Source organism: Lates calcarifer, linkage group LG1 (genome assembly GCF_001640805.2).
Source record: "Lates calcarifer isolate ASB-BC8 linkage group LG1, TLL_Latcal_v3, whole genome shotgun sequence".
NCBI lineage: Eukaryota > Metazoa > Chordata > Actinopteri > Centropomidae > Lates > Lates calcarifer.
This window is the reverse complement of record NC_066833.1, coordinates 23,696,124-23,715,111: the sequence shown is the minus strand read 5'-3', so window position 1 is coordinate 23,715,111 and position 18,988 is coordinate 23,696,124. Positions and strand designations below refer to the sequence as shown.

Below are 18,988 nucleotides of genomic sequence, written 5' to 3'. Positions count from 1 at the left end.
TATAAACGCTCTATGAAAAAAGTATCAACTTTTTATGAGATAATAGTCTAATCATACAGTATAAGAACAAGATGAGACATTGTTCTGGTGGATACCTGGGCCACATATTTGTGTTTTCTTCTGTGTCTCCTGACTCCTCAGACCGAGTCCAACCCACGTACAACGTGACGTCAACCAACACTGGAGAATAAAAGCCAGAATCCACCGAGATGCGAGAATAAATGGGCCAGACTCAGGCCGAGGACCCAAGTGTATATGAGGCCAGAGATTTTCACAAGAAAACAGGATATACAGAGGCAGAAAAACCAGGATAAAGAGTTTGAAAACACCATTAAACTATTTAAAATAAAATAAGAAATGAAAGGAATGAAATTCAAAGGCTACACACATTACATATTACAATACTAATATTTGCAAATAATAACTAGGCTACAGTATATATACAAACAGTAATGTTGTAATTGTGAGGCATTTCTTCATATTGTAAAAGCCATAATCATCATTTGATAAATTGAATACTATAAAAATATGTTGCCACAAACACAAAGGCAATTTCTGAAAGCATAATAATGATGAATAATAATAATGATAATGAAGATAAATATGGATCATTGCCTGCAGATTTTTTTTGGTGGCAGAAATGGGTTTGCACAGTGTTTAACGTTCTGTCTATTTGCATTGATTGTTGCTGTTCATCCTCCGTGCCTGTAGAGGACGCTGTATAGGGCGCACAGCTGTACATAACACTCACGCAGCCCTTCTTGCGCATCTCTTTTGTGGTTCTCACCACATGGGTAACCGGATGAAGAAGACACCAACGTGGTTCGTAGAGAGTTGTTGGACGGTGTCGTATTTATCTTACAACTGAATGTTTCGTATTAGTCGAAATGACTGAAAGTAAAGCAGAAACGGCGACGAAGCCGGCGAAAGAGCTGCTGGCGCTGAACCCTAAACAAGAGTCTGAGTTCAAGAAGAAGGTGCAGGAGGTGAAGAAGAAGAAATCTGGCAAGGTGGGTTAAGATGAAGTGGTGGCCCTGAAAGCAACATGTAGCCTCATTACACGAGGGAGACTTAAGCTAATTTAGCGCAACAACATACGTTATGCTACTCTCGGAGATAACTTTTTACTCGGCCCGTTACAATTTGTGATGTAATTCAGCAGTATTTTTTTTTGTTGCCATGACCAAACTCTGCCATATTGTAGCTGCTACAGAGAACAGTGACCCCATGACGGTAGTGTTACCATAGAGTTCACAGTTAAGGTGGTAGTTACAGTAGTTTAAGTGGTGGCTCGACAGAGTCACATACTTTGATAAGTGACCCGGCATTAGCTGCTGGCCTTTACTGTAACTGACAAATCTGTGTAGCTATCAACGCAGCACTTAGCCTGTCTGTCGATCTTTTCTTTAAAGATTGACTCAAAAGAATTGTAGAATATGATTTCTGTGTATTACAGATAATCAGTACATACACTTGTTCAGTGGTCGAATCATAGCATACATATGTGTAGTAATATATGACAAACTATCTATATTAGGGCGATAAGACAGTAACGAATCACGATATAAAATAATATGAAATAAAATGACTATTATTTTCCTCATACATGTAGTCAATTAATGTTTGATAATTAATTAATTAAGTAATTTCCATGCTTAAGATAGCATGCACAGAAATGAATCATGAAATGCTGATCACATCACAGCATAGAGGTATGCATTATGTGAGTTAGGAGTGTTCAAACATAACAGAATTGAGAATTATTTGATTTTTATCATGATAATTATTGATTTTGAATGATAGGAAAAATTTCATTGTGATAACATTTTGGCCAGTATTGCTCAGCCCTGCTCTATTTTTCGAGTCTATAACCTTGTTCTTTTTTCATTGTATTTTCCTCTCAGGCGAGCCATTTGACCCCAGGAGTGGTTTATGTCGGCCACCTGCCACTGGGGCTGTTTGAGCCTCAGCTCAAATCTTACTTCGAGCAGTTCGGGAAGGTCTTGAGGTTGCGGCTTTCCAGGAGTAAAAAGGTAACACTGAGGATGTAATAACGACGTACTCAACCATGATTCAGTTTGTTTCCACAAAGAATACTGGGTCCTTACTAGAATAACACAAACACCATCATTAAGGTATCCCTGTAGAAGTGGGATGAGAATTATTACAAACATTTTGGCTGTCTGACGTCTTTGTTTTCCTCAGTTGTAATCAGTTGTGTCCATGGCAAAGCAATAGTGCTGATTCTTTGCTAATCAGTGATTCGCGTTTTGGCTTAGACTGAAAATGATCTCAGATGTAACAGTGATCTGTGGTCAGATAACTGAGCCTAAAGTACTGTGGTACGTTTAGCTTATCACCTGCTCACTTGTTGCAGAGTGATAAAACCCATGTACCAACAAAAGTAAAATAATTTAGAATCTACAGTATAAAAGCATTAAATGGAGGGAAGCTTATCATGGAGTCTGACTGCAGATGTGTGCTGTGAAACAATTCAGACACGTGATCGTCACCTCTTTTCTGTCCTAACCTCCTCTCGTATCTTTCACTTGCAGACTGGTGGAAGCAAAGGCTATGCCTTTGTAGAATACGATTGTGATGAAGTTGCTAAAATTGTCGCAGAGACCATGAACAATTACCTCATGGGAGAGAGACTCATCAAATGTAAGTATTGGTCACATACAAGTCTGTTAATTACCAGCATGATTCCACACAGAAGTCACAGTGATGTCACCAGACACACATCTGGGTTAAAGCAAATAATGCAACTCTAAACCCGTTGCCGCTTACTATTTCCCCAGGTCATGTGATTCCACCAGAGAAAGTGCACGAGAAGCTATTTGTTGGCTCTCAAAGGAAGTTTAAAAAACCCTCACATCCTGCTGTGGCACGCTACAACAAGAAACGCACGGCCGAGCAGATCGAGAAGATGAAAGACAAACTCCTGCGGAAAGAATCGAAGCTCCGTAAGAGGCTCGCAGCACACGGCATCGAATACGACTTCCCGGGATTTGTAAGTGTTTGGAGTTTGGAATAGTGTAGTGTGTATTTATCTAATAAATAGCAAATCATAAACACTGTTGCAATATTTGATCGCCGAATATTGGCTCAGAACTTTGCCCTTGGGTCTTTATCTGGAAACATCAGGTGAACTGTGATAATTGGCGTCCTCTTCTTCTTATCAGACATTTATTTGACCATATGTTATATTTCTATTGAGAAAATTTTGATACTTTTATATTGCAATCTAATTTTGTATTGCAATATTTATTGTTCTTGTTAATTGTCCAGCCCTAACTGTGTGTTTGCATCACGTTAAGTTCTCCTTTTGCTTTTCCAGGCTGCCCAGGTGCCTCAGAAGAAAAAGTCCTCAGACTCCATGAATGCGTCTACGTGTAGTGATGTAAGGCCCACACTGATGATATTATATTTAGCTTCGGCGCAGACTGAAAATGACCCCAAATGTATCAGTGGTCTGGGGTCAGATAACTGTGCCTATAGTACTGTGGTGCGTAAAGCTTATCGCGTGTGTCTCTTGGTGGCTGCGTGATAAAACCCATGCACCAACATACTGTATCAACTCCAGGGAAAAATCAAAGCTGCCAAGATTCGGGGGGGGGGGGGGGACTTGGTCAAAAACAAATCAACATCATCTCAGCACAAGGATGACCATTTGTGTGGTTAACGAGCTTCTCTCTTCCACTTCAGGACACCACACCGGTCTGCACCCCCTCTCTCCTGGAGAGGAGGAAATCCATGGTCGTCGATGACGATGATGCGGATGACGAGATTGTCATTAAGATTCCAGCTGCAGAGAAAGACGAAGAGTGCTCTTCCTCAGAGGAGGAGGAGGAGGAGGAGGAGGAGGAAGAGGAGGAGGAAGACGACGACGACAGTGAGGAGGATGATGACTCAGAGAGTGAGGAAGCCTCTGAAGAGGACGCAGAGGCGAAGTGACAGCCTTCAGTGTTTTATTGTGGACTTAAGCTGTCAGAGCAGAGATACATACATGAGGATCGTGTATGGCCTTCGATTTTCTTCGAAAGTGACGGGACAACTGATTGTCAACTGTGTTCAGAAATCACAGCGCGTCTTTCTGTATGTGGAAATCACATTACTATTTAGAAAGAAGCCCCTAGGAAAGATCCCGCTGTAACTGTGTGTATATTGTGAGTGTCATGAATGCTGCTCACACAATCATCAAAATGAGCCTGATTTATGGGCAGCAGTTGTGCCCGGACTTCTATAACAAAGGCAGTTTTCTATTTCAGTCTTTGAGCAGACTGTTTGATTTGCTAACAAGGCTTCGGTGTTGATATAAAATAGCAACACTGCAGCAGTGTTGTGTTCTGCTTTGTAACCACACCTGTCTAAAAGCAAGGTTGAATTTCCATGAATATTATGATGTGTAATAAAAAAACAATGTCAGAATAGTACTCCTGAGTAGTGTTCTTAATATGATATTTCTGTGTTATGTTGCACACATTGCAGGCAAAACAGAGAATTTCCACAGAGGACATTTTGACATGTATCAGTAAAAAAACACTGGTGTAAATAATAAAATGAATGAAGGCTGAATTCCTATCCTGTTACTCATGCTGGCTTACCATCGCACAGTCACAGCTGATTGGGACACTTTAATTGAACCAGAGCCAGCTTTCATGTTATTGGTAACACCTGTGTTTTTGCTACAATTAGGGGGTTAATTACCTGCTGTGAGAAAAGGACTTTGTGTCCATTTCATTCACTGTACATTGTGTTTGTATTTAGTTTCCTTCAGACACTGAATATAGTACACTCACGGCTGCAAAAATAACAGTGAAATTCTGCAATGATACTGATATTTAACATTATTATGGTCTTACAGTCTTACACACTGGCCCACAATGTCAGATTTTCACTTCACAAATATTGTGGCCAAAAGAATTCACAATAACAATATTATTGCCATAACAATATTATTGTAATATCTAAAGAAAATGTTCCTCTTGCTCCTTTTTTGGAGATGGAGAAAGAAAGCTTGACGTACAGTATATATATATATATAAAACATATACTCTATTTGTCCAGCAGATGTCGCTGCATGTCGACTTATACACAGCCATGATACACATCAACAGGGTTTTTTTTTCTTTTGCCATGCGACAGTTTTCCAAGTGCCAACATCATCCCTGCATCGACTGCGCCTGCGCACGACGATCCCATTCTTGTCCTGCAGGCAGCATTCCGGGTGGAGAGTGTGAGAGAAAGAGAAAGACAGAGGAGATTTGAGGCCGTATACTGTACATTTTCAATAAGAAACGGGAGCTGTATGCCCAAACCAGCTGCGACCTTTAAGCAGGATATGGTAAGTAGAAAGACGAATGATGTAAATCCACCTCCTCGCCTCCTTGTCACATTTTTGTCTTTGTGCTGTCTGCCTGCCTGTCTGTAAACTGACGTTTCATTGAAAGGAAGGGCTTCGCTAGGGGCTAGCTTTAGCTTTTATTCCCTACACACCTACTTTGTCTGGCACAGTGGGAAGGTTAGCTTTTATAGATAAACAACAAACCCAAAAAAAAGGTGTGTTTCATAGGCCCGGGGGATAAAATACAGGGAAAGCTTTTTTTGTTTCACGTTATCTGTGTATGGAAGCTGATGGGGCGCTCCTGCGTTTGGCGTTACTAGCAGTGATGGTCAGGCTCTGAGCTAGCTGGAGCTCAGCTAACGTTGCACAAAAGCAGAAGGTGTGTATGTGTGCCTGTGTGTGTGTGTGTGTGTGTGTCTGTGGCACAAACAGATAACAAGCAAATGTGTCTGACAAGGATGAGTGACTTGTCAAAGGTCTGGAACAAACTGAACTGAGGATGGTAAAGATATTTAAGGAAGGCATGTTAATATAAGAAGCTGAAATGCTGTTGACATATATATTTTTATGCATTTATTAACAGCTTAATGAACCTCATTCTTCAACATTTACTTAAACTCATTCACACACACACTCTCACACTAATATGTCTGTGCATTCTTCTGCAGTACACATAGATATGCACATAGATACATGCAGGTCTGCTTTATCAGTTCTGTTGTTTTTATGCTTTAACCAAAACTTAACTGCCTAAACAATGACAGGAGCATGCAAATTAGCTTCAGTTAGATGCCGTACATACATTCCACCAGATGCTTCTCCCTGTGTGACAGTGTTTATCTGTGAAGTAATTCACACAGAATGGCACCAAGAAGGTCATAGTCCAGTAATTCTGGTCCATATCTTGCTCCTTCATGTCGCGAAGGTTTGATTTTCACCTCCCAGAACAAAGGCCCGCATCAGATAGAGAGTTGTTTGAGCATTCCTTTCTGGAAGATAATCTTGTCATGCAAATAGGTTGGGGTTATGTGAAGGGAAGGAGCCTCACCAGCAGCATATGATCGACTAGACTGGAACTGGAGCAAATAAACAAACTGCAGTGACGTCGTTGAGTCGTATTCGTTTGGAGTGGCTGCTGAAGCTCCGACTGCTCAGCCCCTGTGTCTCCATGACAGTAGTGGGTTGTCAAGCTGAGTATTTCCAAGCTGTTGGAGGGGAGTGTGTGTGTGTGTGTGTGTGTGTGTGTGTGTGTGCGTGCGGTGCGCGTGCGCTTGGGTGAGGGAATGAATTCAGAACCTTCATTAATACTATTAGGGAGTGCTGGCGATTTACTTACACTATGGCCAGAAGTATTCAGACACCCAAACTTTACACTTGTATGTGATTGTTGCACATCTCATTCCCAAACCATGATGATTAATCTGCTGAACATAGCAGCCCCCTCTCTTCTGGTAAAGCCTTCCCCCAGATTTTGGAACCTGGCTGCAGGGATTTGCTCCCATTCAGCTATAAGAGCATTATTGAGGTCTGCCACTAATGTTGGGCAATAAAGCCTGATTCACAGTCGGATTTCCCCTTCATCCCAAAGGTGCTGGATGGGGCTTGAGGTCTGGACTCTGTGCAAGCCAGACAAGTTCTTCCACACCAAACTGGGAAAAACCAGTTCTTTATGGACCTGGGTTTATGTATAAGAACATTGCTATCTGGAAACACGAAACTGTCTTCTGCTAAACTGTTGCTACGAATTTACCGACTATTGTCTAAAGCTGACACAGTCAGTTGATCAATTGATCAGTCGATTGCCAGGATAATAAACGGTACCTATATTGATAATTGATTTAACATATCCTTCAAGCCATTTTTGAGCAAAATGCCAAACATATCTGATTTCAGCCTCCATGACATGAGGATTTGCTGCTTTTCTTTGCTTTATGTGGCAGTAAATTGGATGTTTTGGGGTTTTGATTGGAAAAAAAAAAGTTAAACGTGATTTTTAATCTGTGACTTTTCATTGTTTTCTGATTGTTTTAGTCCAAATAAATACACACATAAATAACTGACATCATCATCACCAATGAATTTTCTGATTTAAATCAAGAGATTTAATTGTGAATTGACTCTGTCCTGTTGTCTGCTGTCCTCTGTGCTCCTCTAGGGCTCTCCAGGGCAGATCCCGGGACAAGACATGGATCTCTAGGCTAGTCCTTTCCATCCATCTCCATTTGCTGCCTTGCCTGCTGCTCGCTTAAACCACCTCTTCCACCCCTGCTATAGTGGTTTGGCTCAGACTCCTCTAAGAAAAGAAGAAAAAAAAAAAAAAACCCAAGTGGGAGGGTGTAGTAAACTTTCCCCAGCTGCTGTCCAGACACACACATGCTGCATTGCTGCCATTCCCCAAGCCCTGCTCCATCCATCCCTAGGGCACGGCCACTAGCTTGCTAGCAAGCTAGCACTTGGCACAAAAGGAAGGCCTGTCCTCGGGTATAAAAAGAAATACAAGCAGACCGTGTACACTTGCCTCTTTCTTTTTTTCCCCCCTGCTTTTCCGGGTCAGCCAGCCACATACTCACCAAGTGGGGCACCTTTTGTTTAGTTCATTCCTGCTGCTTTGAGCAGTGGAGGATTGCTAGCCGACAGTCAAGTCAGTCATTCAGCCAGCAGACTGAGGAAGTCAGGGGGAGTGTTTATCAGAGGCCAGGATGATGGAGCCCAGCATGGAGAACTGCCTGGCCCAGGTCCTGCAGAAGGACGTGGGCCGACGGCTGCAGGTCGGACAAGAGATCATTGATTACATTTTGGACAAGGAGAAGTCTCACGACCTGGAGCAGGATCAGACCGCGCTGGACAAGATGGTGGACTGGCATCGCCAGCTCCTGGGTCAACTCCAGCAACTTTAAGGTAAACTCCACTGACAAGGCAGTAAGAAAGGGGATAATGAGTCACCTGCAAACCTGCAAATAAATACCTTTTATAATTCCATATTCTCTTTTAGACAGAAGTCTAGGGCTGCACTCAGGCATCTCTGTGCGTGTCTTTTCATCCTCAATTAACGAGTCATTTTCCACCCACTGAAATTTTCGGTATATTGTGGCCCGTCTCTCTCCTCATTAATGTAAGGGTTTTTTTGTTAACCAGCATGCATCTGTTTACTAGGAAACATCTGTCACAGCTCATTTAACTGTGATTTATGCTCACCTTTGAGATAAAGGTTTCAGAGTTACTTTATTGTTTAAATCTGTGATTTGAAAAGCTGTCAGTCTGTTTTCAGCTGTTCAAACAGGGCTGAACATTGACAGTTTTCCTTGCACAATACGTATATGTGATACAAGACATACTACTGTCTCTTGAGCCAAATTGAGCAACTGGATAACAAGTATACTTCAGTCTAAGCTTGTTGAAGAATTTTGTTTCTTTTCTGTGTTTAGACTGCATTTCCATTTCATTGTACAGCCATACTAATAGCCTCTTTTCCAGTTTGTTTAAGGAGGAATTTCCAGTTTTTCTGTTTGCTGTGCAGTGAAGAGAAATGTTCTCAGGCAGGGAAAGGCACATAACATTATTGTTTCGTTTTAGCACAGATCACGTTCTTCTTGTGTGATTGATTGTGCTTTATTTTGGAGTTCAATCTGGGGCACAGTTTTATCTGACCCTGAATCGTGATTATATAAGCAGCACCCAGCCACAGGTTGCTTTCTCTGCCATAACTGTAAGAACACATTGTTTACTAAAGCTCTGATTTCATGTGGGGATATGCTGCGTTTTGCTCTGTGTGTGCCTGAAAATGTCAGAGATCTCTGCCTGAACAAAGCCGAGCATGCCCCCAATGCCCTACATACTACAGCACAGGGAGGATGAGGAAGGCTTTTATAGTTTTTTTCCCTCCCTTAGTGTCTCTGCAGTCTCAGTGTTGTGGTGCTAAGTTGTGCCTGGATGGTACTTTTTTTGTGTGTGCCACAAATTACCATATTTGTTGCACCACTGTGTTTTTGCTCTCGGAAGTCTGGCACATGCCTGGGAGAGAAATGGCGATGAGAGGCCAGGGAGAGTTTGAAATGTGAGTTGAGGACAGAGAGCATGAGAGAGGGCTTTTAATTGGATCTGGCCTGGTTACAGCTCAGATGAGGGGGTACAGGGAGTCCAGAGCTGGCAGATATGGGGTTTCACAAAGACAGAGTCAATACTTTTGGTCGTAGACAAACCTCCCTACATTGGTGCCAAGTTAAAATTTTCCCCCGTTTTAGGTAGGCTATATCACGCTTTACTTGGTCATTTCAAAACGCTCTAAAAAATGCAACAAATCGGCTTTCCTGTTGCAAACAGTGGGGAAAAGATGCATCGTTTTTTTTGTGTCCTCTAGGTACTGAAAAAAAAGCAAGTGATGACGTATCATCTTTTTCAGGCTGAAACACATCTCTGCTTTTTCAGCAACTCCATTTCTGTTGTTAGTTCGCCCATCAGAAGCAGTATCCTCAGCACAGGCCAAGCCGATCACTTGGTAACTAATGTGGAAACTATTTAGTTTGAGAGAGAGAGAGAGAGAGAGAGGGTGATGGATTCATTCGCCATAAATGGAGGTTGGGTGGGTGGGGGGTGGGGGTGGGGCTCTAATACCAGGCAACTGTTTAAAGAAAGAACTTTACAGTCTTTTACACTATCCTAACTTAAGGTTCAGTGTAGAAGTCCAGTCAGTCAGTGTGCTTTCTTCTGCAACACAGAACATTTTGTGTTTAGATAACAAACATTAGATTGTTGTGCTGCCTTACTGGTTAGCGTACAGGAAGACTCTTTCTGCAGCAAGAACAAGATCATTCAGTGCTCTCTTCCTTGTGTATCACTGACTGGATTGGGTTTAACATCTTGTCAAGCTAACAATACAGTTCAGTTTGGGGTCACAGCACAGTGACAAAATAGACTGAAACGTGTTGTGTTTTTCTGAAACAAAATTGATTTGTACACAGGAACACTAGTTCTGTATCTCAAACTCTTTTTCAAACAGAAGGCCCCACCATGGTTACTGAAAGAGAAAAATACCACATTTATTCCTTTTTACAGTCTCAAGCACGACTGAATAGGGAGAGCGTTTTGTTATATTAATGCTTTAAGAAGTTTCAGACTCTAACCTTTGTGAAGTTCAGCTTGGCTCAAATGATTACTCAAACATTACTATATCTCTACATGTGTTGATAGTATAGTAGTATTAACAGTTTAAATTAAAACCGTTGTTTTTTGAACCTCAGGCCTCACACCTTTTCCAGTGTTTTTGGGGTGTAATTCTTTGGAATTGGTGCAGTATTGAGCAAGAATGGTGTAACTGCTGCTGCAATGTAATGGGCAATTGTCCATGTCAGAGTGCTTTCACTGAAGTGTTTGTTTTTTCCACCGACAGGCTTACATTGTTATTACTTGTCTGAACTGGATAGGGTTCCTACTAGGTCGACCTTTTTATGGAAGAATAAGATCCTTTTTGTTTAACCAGAAACATCACTATATATCACTACCAGACTCCATTGATAAAAATTCTAATTTTACCGTGCAGAACACAGAAGCCTGTATGGTTATTTTCTGTGTTACTGTCTTTACTTATATATATATCTTTATAGCAGTTTTTGGAGGAAATGTTGTAACAGGAAAGCCTAGCCTGGTTCCATACCACAGTTGATCAGCTTTGGAAAATAAATTCTCACATGCAATTCTAAATTTATGGAAAAAGTCCTTGAATAGCCAGGTGTAGTAAATCACACAGAAATGACCGATGGATGTCCAGCATGAGCATGTTATGTGATACAGCTCCACTTTTTCTTTGTCTCTTCCGTAATATCCATAGTAGTAGGAGCGACTATGAGGAGACTAAGATTGAACCCGCTTATCTTTGTATGTGATGTGATCAGTAGTGTCTTGGAAATGTCCTCCTTAAAGGAGCAGAAAGAGTGAGCATCACTGCTGCCAGGCTATTTTGGTTGTTTCTAAACAGAGCCATTTAATGATTCATGTACATACAATTTCAAATGGAAGGAGTCATATGCACAGTAGATTGGCAACTCTTGATGCTGTTGTCATTTTCCAGAGTGATCTCCTTCTGTGTGTCCCATCATCTCAGGGTGTGTCGAGCCAGCAGCTACGTCCCACCTGTGGTTTCAGCTGCTAAATCAACTCATAACAAGTCTGCATATGCCTAATGATTGGCTCATTACAGTGGCGTGGTGCTATTAAGGACGCAAGACTGAGTGAGGAGCAGCATGTTTGTCAGAAACGCACTGAATTTACTGTTACGGTTTTGTAAATAATTGCAGTCTCTAGATAAGGTTCAGTTTAGTTGGGTAGTTGCGTGTGTGTTTTTTTTTTTTCTCTGCGTGTCTGCTCATGTGACATGTGAAATGTCCCCTGTGTTCTCCATAATCGGTGGTTCATCCTGCACTATGTCATGCAGGGGCCACGCCCACCTCAAGATTCACCCCGATGCAGTATCCCATGAGCTCTTGGGTGATCGCATTCAACACACATCTGGGTCACATGTCCTCTGTTCATATCAGTTACGTTTCATCCCATTTTATGCCGTGTTATGCGGTTATCTGACCCTAATACACAAAGCACAACACTAAAATAAGCTTAAATCACCATGCCAACAACACTGCCTGACTGCAGTTGTTTGAGATGGTCCGATTTAGCAAGAATGCTGAATGCTAGAATGCTGATTGTGCAAATAGTTCTTAGAAAAATAAGAGCATTAATAAAAAAAAAAAAGGAGCATCGTTATCCTCTCCTCCTGTCATACTTTTAGACGATTGTGCAGTAATAACAAATTCTAGTAAAAACTACAGCATTTACACTTGAATTCAGGCATCGCTGTTATTCAAGTTCATTCTTTGATTTAAACAGAACATGATTGGGGCATTCTGAGAATTTTAATTAATCAGTCTTAGAAAGGGCTCACAGCCAGAAAACACGAAGAAAAGAATTTATATTTGATGGACATTTTCACTCAAACACACTCCTGTGAGACAAAGACATAGATTTTTTTTTAGGCTTCGTTGGCTCCAGTGGGAATCACTCCTGACAGATTTAGTGCCATGTTTAACTCACAATGCTGCAGGACCCCAAAAACAGCTGTAAACAAATGGTAAACAAGTATGTGATTTGCACTTCAGTCCCCCTCTCATCCCTCTTTTTTTTCCCACACCTTTCCTGCCTCCAGGAGACCAGTTAGGCTCTTGTCAGTAACCATCCATCATGTCACCTCTCGCCTCCATCATTTTCATCTCTACCTCTGCCTTTGCAGGGCTGAGCGTGGGAGACGAGCTGGTTTCCTAACTAAATCAATTCAGGCCGGCAGGACTGGTTTCTGGGTTGACGATCCTTGAAGTGATCGCTCAGACAACCTGGTGCCACCTGTAATGCTGTTCAGCCACGTCTGTGCCGAGTGGCCCAGGCAGACTACAGGCGAGACATTTACAGGATCAGCACTGATGTACAGTGGTTCCAGAAAGTATTCAGACCCTTTCACTTTTTGCACACTTTATTGTGTTATAGATTTCATTTTAAATGGATTTTTGACCATTAATCTACACTCAGTAACCCATAATGACAAAGAAAAACATGATTTTAGAAAATCAGATTTATTGAAGATAAAAAACAAAATCTCTCATTTACAAAAGTGTTCAGATCTTTTGCTGTGATACTTCAGATTGTGGTCAGGTTCGTCCTCTTGCATCCAGAACCTGGACTCCACCAGTGGCAAACTAAATTTATTGGACATAGTTTAGAAAGAAAACTCTTACTTAAGCTTTGAGAACAGTGAGCACAAGAGCACAGTGGCCTTGATGCACTTTTGATGTCGAAGAAGTTTGGACCACCAGAACTCTTCCTAGAGTTGGCCTTCCAGCAAACTGAGTAACAGGCAGTCTGTTAGATGACCGAGAAGCCAGTGGTCACTATAAAAGCGCTTCAGACGCCCTCTTCAGAAATGAGAAAACCTGCTAAAAGGACAACCATCTCAGTAGCACTCCATCAATCAGGTTATGGTGGAGTGGCTAGATGGAAACTACTTTTACTAGAACTCAAAGCAGTATACCTAGCGAACACCAGGCACTGCTCATCACCTGTTTAATACCAATCCCTATGGTTGAACAAAACAGCTTATTTGGAAATGTCGCGTTCAGCTCTGCAAAGTTGTGATGGGTAGTTTTTGACAATCTTTTGATGTTTCAAAGACTGAATCATGGTGGCACATTTCACCAAGTTGCTTTTTGCTGCTGACCAGCCGACATCATCAAAGACTGGACAGATGATTAGTTGTAAGGTACTCAAATGCTGAGGCAGCTAAATGCTTGAGGGTGCAGCTGAATGACACCACTTTGAAGTTGTAGTCATAAAAGCCTGGTTCTGTCAGTCCTGCAGGGGAATATAATGTCTCAACAGGATACTGTGCTGCAAATAATGTGGCCTATTAAGGCAAGAGACCCATTTCCCTCAGGCGACATTTTAAGTGCTTAGATTCGGTAGCTGCTAAATGTGATGTGGCTACCTGAGACAAACAGTAGTATGGCTATAGTCTGATATTAACATGAGAATATGTGAGAAAACTTCATATCATTATGGTGAAAGGCTTCAGCCCCACTTGCCATCTTGTCCAAAAAATAAAAGCATAAATAGAGGGTATTCCTGATCAAGATTTACTGCTCCTAATCTTAGTCTGAGTCCTTGTTTTTAAAAAGATAATTATTTTTACTTTTATTTATTACTATGTTGATTAAACACATATTTGACACATGACATTACAGTTGTAGTCTACTGAATCTGACAACTTTTATGTGTTACTTGATCCAAATACTGCTTCCAAAATATGAAGTCTATAAGCTTATAATGATTGATATGATATGAATTTTTGCTCAGTTTAGGTGAGTAGCTAGCTCTAGGAAGAGTCCTGGTTGTTTCAGACCTCTTCCATTAGGAATTATGGAAGCCACTGTGTTCTTGGGCACCTTCAATGCAGCAGATTGTTTTTTGGTAGCCTTCCCCAGATCTGTACCTCCACACAATCCAGTCTCTGAGCTCTGCAGGCAGTTCCTTTCGACCCCATATCTCGGTTTTTGCTCTGATATGCATGGTTAGCTGTGAGACCTTATATAGACAGGTGTGTGTCTTTCCAGAACATCCCCAATTCATTGGATTTACCACATGTGGTGTGGAGAAATGGTGTCTGAGCTAAATTTCAAGTATCATAACTATGTGACATTTCAGTTTTTCTTTCTTTTTTTAAAAATAAATTTGCAAACATAAGGCTGTAACATAACACAATATAAAAAAGGCCCTGGGTTTATACAGCAAATGATAACACAGTAAACCTGTAGAGACAGTTAAGACGATAGAGACAGATAAGCTCTTGAAGAGGCTGGTTATCTTGTTTGTCTCTGTGTGTTTGTCTGCTTCTCCTCATCGACCTACTTGATCAATAACACTTCTCTTACATTTATTGCATCAGGACATTGTGGAGTTGGGAATAAAGCCTGTGTATGTTGGTAGCGAAGTTTGCATGACTGTGGTAAAACCATAGAAGAGCCTTTATAACCTTTGACATGTGAGTGTGTGTTTACATGCAAACACACATACACTTAGTACACAAAAACACACCTCTCCTGTTGCATATCTGATTCTCACCACTCTGATGGTTTCACACGTTACTGTTACAACCCGAATGTACTTGCACACCAGGTAAACCTCAAGGTCTACTTTCAGCCCTGAAGGGGGGACTTTGGATCCTTGGCACTGTCCCACGTTAAATGTTAATCCTGAACGGCGGTTAACTGTGTGAACCCTGGGAGAACAGATTTGTTTGGAGCTCTGAGAAAAAGCGACACACTACGCTTTACTGTACTGATGAAGATGATGCTGAGCATGTGTGTTTCACCCCTACTGTGACATTTGGCTAATTTTAAAAATACATAAGACATATGTATGTGTGTGTGTGTGTGTGAGAGAGAGATGTATTGAGGGTGGGGGTGGTAGCATTTGTGTATGTAGCATGTTCTGAATGAAGCAGCTACTGCCATGCATGTGCGTTGCAGGGCATTTGTTTTTGTGCATTTATGGTTATATTGAGTTGCGTAATATACTGGTAGAATATTAACATGGAACTAGATTGTCAGGGATTTTTGTTGTTACTGTTGGGCTCTGGTAAGTGGTTTCAGTTCCAGTGTGGTTTTAAGTGAGTACCCATTGTTAAATTTGTTGTGTACAAATCCTTCATTGAATTCAAGAGCAATATATGAAACATTCAGTTAGTTGTGCATCTGCCAGAACCTGAGTTTTAGTTCTTGGCGTGCCACTTTAAATATGACGGCATATCACTTAAACTAGCCAAAATCTCAACAGCCTAAATAGAATCTATATTTTTCTAGCTGGATGAAATGATAAAGATATTTTTGTTTTGTTATCAGCTCCATGTTTAGACACTGACTGTCTAAAAAAACATCTTTCATGTAAATATCTGGTGAAAGCACCCTTAGTCATTTCCTGAATATTGTCCCATAACTAATATTGTGTTATTTGTTAAAAGAAAAACATCTCTCAGTTCTGTGTTAGTGTGTTAGGGAGAATATGGGTTTAAGTCTGAGATTAATGGGTGGAATTAGTCCTTTATGCAGTGTTTGCTGCAGTCATGGTGTTGCCATAATTGGGTTAAGCTGCAAAATTCACCATAGGTCAGCATAGCATTCTGCAATTTCTAATTTAGCAGAATATTAGAAAACTAATTCTGGTTCTCCTTTTTAAACCCGTGATGTGATAGCAAGATACTTGTGATGTATAGTGAACCTGCCTGCTTGTGGTGGGTGTGAGTGCTGTGCAGGGCTGCAGGAGCAGAGGTGAAAAGCATAGAGCCGTGCGTGTTTGTGTGTGTACATCCGACGAAAATGGAGCCAGTTTGGCAACAGGGCTGCGTCATGATGTAAATGACGCAGCAATGGATAGAGAGGGAGCATCAGAGGAGGAGGAGGTGGAGGAGGAGGAGGAAGAGGAAGAATACAAGGAATACAGACAGTGTGTAGCAATGGACCTGATGCTGGAGATTCAATGTAAAAGCGTCCAGCACCTGGATCCATCCCAGCTTTCCTGTCCTCTTTCACTCCTTCTATCTTTCTGTCCATACCTCATTTTTGTTTTTTTTATATTCTTTTGTTTTTTTATGTTCACATATCTGTCTGCTATTCACACACAAATACAGTTCTCTGCTCTCCTTTTTCTCTTCTCACTCTCTCCCTCACATCCCTGCCATATTTTAAACCCTGTGAAAACATCCCATCTCCTTTGTTACCTCTCTTACTGAATAGCAATCTCTGCCTTCCTGGCATATTCAGAGATTGCACTGTGTAAAAGACGATCCCTTTGTGTGCCACCACCACTGCCACTGTCATCGTCACCAACAGCAGCGGTAAATCCCCCTCGTCCTGATGATCCCCCTCCCGTCCCAGTAAAATTCTGCCCAGTGGTGGGACACTTTGCAGCGCTGACCCTGGTCATAATCTGCTCCCCTTATTTAATCTGCTCAACTCAAGGCTTTTTTCCCCTTTTTTTCTCAGTTAAGCTAGCATTTCCCTACATGCCTCAGTAGTTTGTTTCGTCAGGTCTCTGCCTGCCATCTGTTTTACAATTACGTATTTTTTAATATTGTTATAAGACGTAGACATAAGGTGGTCTGTCTGCCTCTGCCAGTTGACTCTCTCATTACAGCACAGTGAGAGATGAGCGAGGGGCCAATAATTCACATCACTGCTACACTGGGGCCATGACAAGCAAGACTGACGACTGTTTGCAGACTGATAGATGCCTACACCCTCTGCGGTGGTGACTCAGCCTAAGTCAGAGGATGTTTCTGGTGGGAAGTTGAGTCCCTGGGCAATATGGCCAAAAATGTTATCACAAAATCATCATTATCATTATCATATTATATATATCATATCAGTCGATACCGATGATAATAATAAATAATACCGATCATGATAAATGTCAAATCACTATTTCTTTTAAGTTCAAAGTTTAAAAGCTGATTTTTGCTGATTTTGCTGCTGAGTGAAAGTTGAAGAAACCAGAAAGTTAAACTTTTCTTTATGGTGAGAACATGGACAAACACTTGACAAACAGTGGAACATTTCACAAATCTGAGGTAGAAAACAAACAATTATAATGATAAAATTGAATCTAATTAATCTAAAACCTAACTAACAATGCATGCATCTCTTCCTACGATGTGATTGATTTATATAAGATAAGCAGGAATCCCTCTTTTTGATCTACTTAAGAGAACCCTCCCACCCCAAACTATTATATCACTGCAAGAAAAGAAAGATGATGTGTGTGAAGATGCTGAGATTAATCAGAAAAAACACTGAAACTTTATTTTGTTCATAGAAGAACAACAAATTCAATATGATGATAGTACAACAGTGAATAAATATTATAAGTTTGGATAAATGTGGTGATTCAGCAGGCAGAGGAAGGTTTTGTTTCGTCAGCAAGGATCTTTGGTAAGTCCCAAGCAGGTCAAAGTGATAGCTAGTCAAATTAATTTAACTAAACTCACTGAATCAAAGAACTAAAAACAAAAATTGCAGCAAAACAAATCGGTCCCGGATAGAGTCATAAACTCAAAAATAAGAGTAATTCTAAACTTTAATAAATTTGTGCAGCTTGTCCTGTTGGCAAAACTCAAAATAATAATAATATATTCAAGACACTCCAAGACTACAGATCTGTTGTTACCTCAGCCAGAATTAAAACAATAAAATCTCCATGAAAGAGAAATGAGAATGAATGTAGGAGAGAACAAAAACTGTACTGAGGTTAGTTTGTTTGTGCTGGCATTTCGGAGCCAAAAAAAGCAAGGCATTATGGGTACAAGGAGATGGATGTAGACATCTGATAACCAGGACTTTCCATCCTAGAAAAATATAATGAACTGAGGGAAAACCGCAGTCTAGACTGATGCTCGGATTCATGTGCACTGGTACATAATGGCAAAGATGGTTGAGTTTGTTTCCGCAGCTGATTACATATCTAACATGATACGTTACTAGAACTGTCCAATAAAAGAATGAATTTAGTGTGAATGACTTGTTTGTAGAGCGAGGAATGAAATGCATAAATGCAGCAATTATATTTTTAAACCAACGACCATCAAGTGAGGTAAGACAGAAGGAAACGATAGCACCTAAAGCTGTGCATACTCATGCACTTCACTTACTTACACTATATTATCTAAGTTTTCCGCCTTAGTTGGAGCTCTCTCTCCTTTCAGAAGGAAGTCACAGCACATTATAACTGTGATGCCTTTTTAAACTTGTCTCAGCTGTGTCTTTCTGTGTTCTTGCGTATGTGCCTGACAAAAAAAAAAAAAAAACCTGCAGGGATCGATCAGCTGAGCTTCTGTGTGTGTGTGTGTGTGAGTGAGTGAGTGTGAGAGTGTGAGTGAGTTTGTGTTTTGTTCTCGATGGAACACTCGGCCTGATTGTGCAGTTGTGTGCTTCAGCCGAGAACAGTTTCACAAACATCAAACTATTTTTGTGTCTACATGTCAGAATAAACCTAGTGTTTTAGTTCCTGTTACTCTATGTTCTTTGGTGATCAATGCATATTTCCAGGCAGACCCAG

General features: G+C 41.0%; 2 protein-coding genes and 2 non-coding genes across 4 annotated transcripts in view; all 4 read left to right on the top strand.

Moving 5' to 3' along the window:
• The first annotated feature begins 785 nt into the window (after window positions 1–785).
• nifk (nucleolar protein interacting with the FHA domain of MKI67) lies at window positions 786–4,436 on the top strand. Its single transcript, XM_018702792.2, has 6 exons — window positions 786–1,010; window positions 1,905–2,033; window positions 2,556–2,664; window positions 2,802–3,013; window positions 3,341–3,403; window positions 3,709–4,436. The coding sequence occupies exons 1-6, from the start codon at window positions 888–890 to the stop codon at window positions 3,955–3,957; spliced, it is 885 nt and encodes a 294-aa protein (XP_018558308.1). The 5' UTR covers window positions 786–887; the 3' UTR covers window positions 3,958–4,436.
• On the top strand, window positions 2,276–2,404 carry LOC127142853 (small nucleolar RNA ACA64). The gene has a single exon (XR_007813933.1). It is a non-coding gene; the product is annotated as a small nucleolar RNA ACA64 (small nucleolar RNA).
• Window positions 3,442–3,572, top strand: LOC127142854 (small nucleolar RNA ACA64). The gene has a single exon (XR_007813935.1). It is a non-coding gene; the product is annotated as a small nucleolar RNA ACA64 (small nucleolar RNA).
• Window positions 4,437–5,146: 710 nt separating the features above from the next.
• clasp1a (cytoplasmic linker associated protein 1a) overlaps window positions 5,147–18,988 on the top strand; it is an 80,566-nt gene continuing 66,724 nt past the window's right edge. The window contains 3 exon segments of the mRNA XM_051072566.1: window positions 5,147–5,347; window positions 7,503–8,205; window positions 8,207–8,245. Coding sequence (XP_050928523.1) covers window positions 8,047–8,205; window positions 8,207–8,245 — 198 coding nt within the window. The 5' untranslated portion in view covers window positions 5,147–5,347; window positions 7,503–8,046.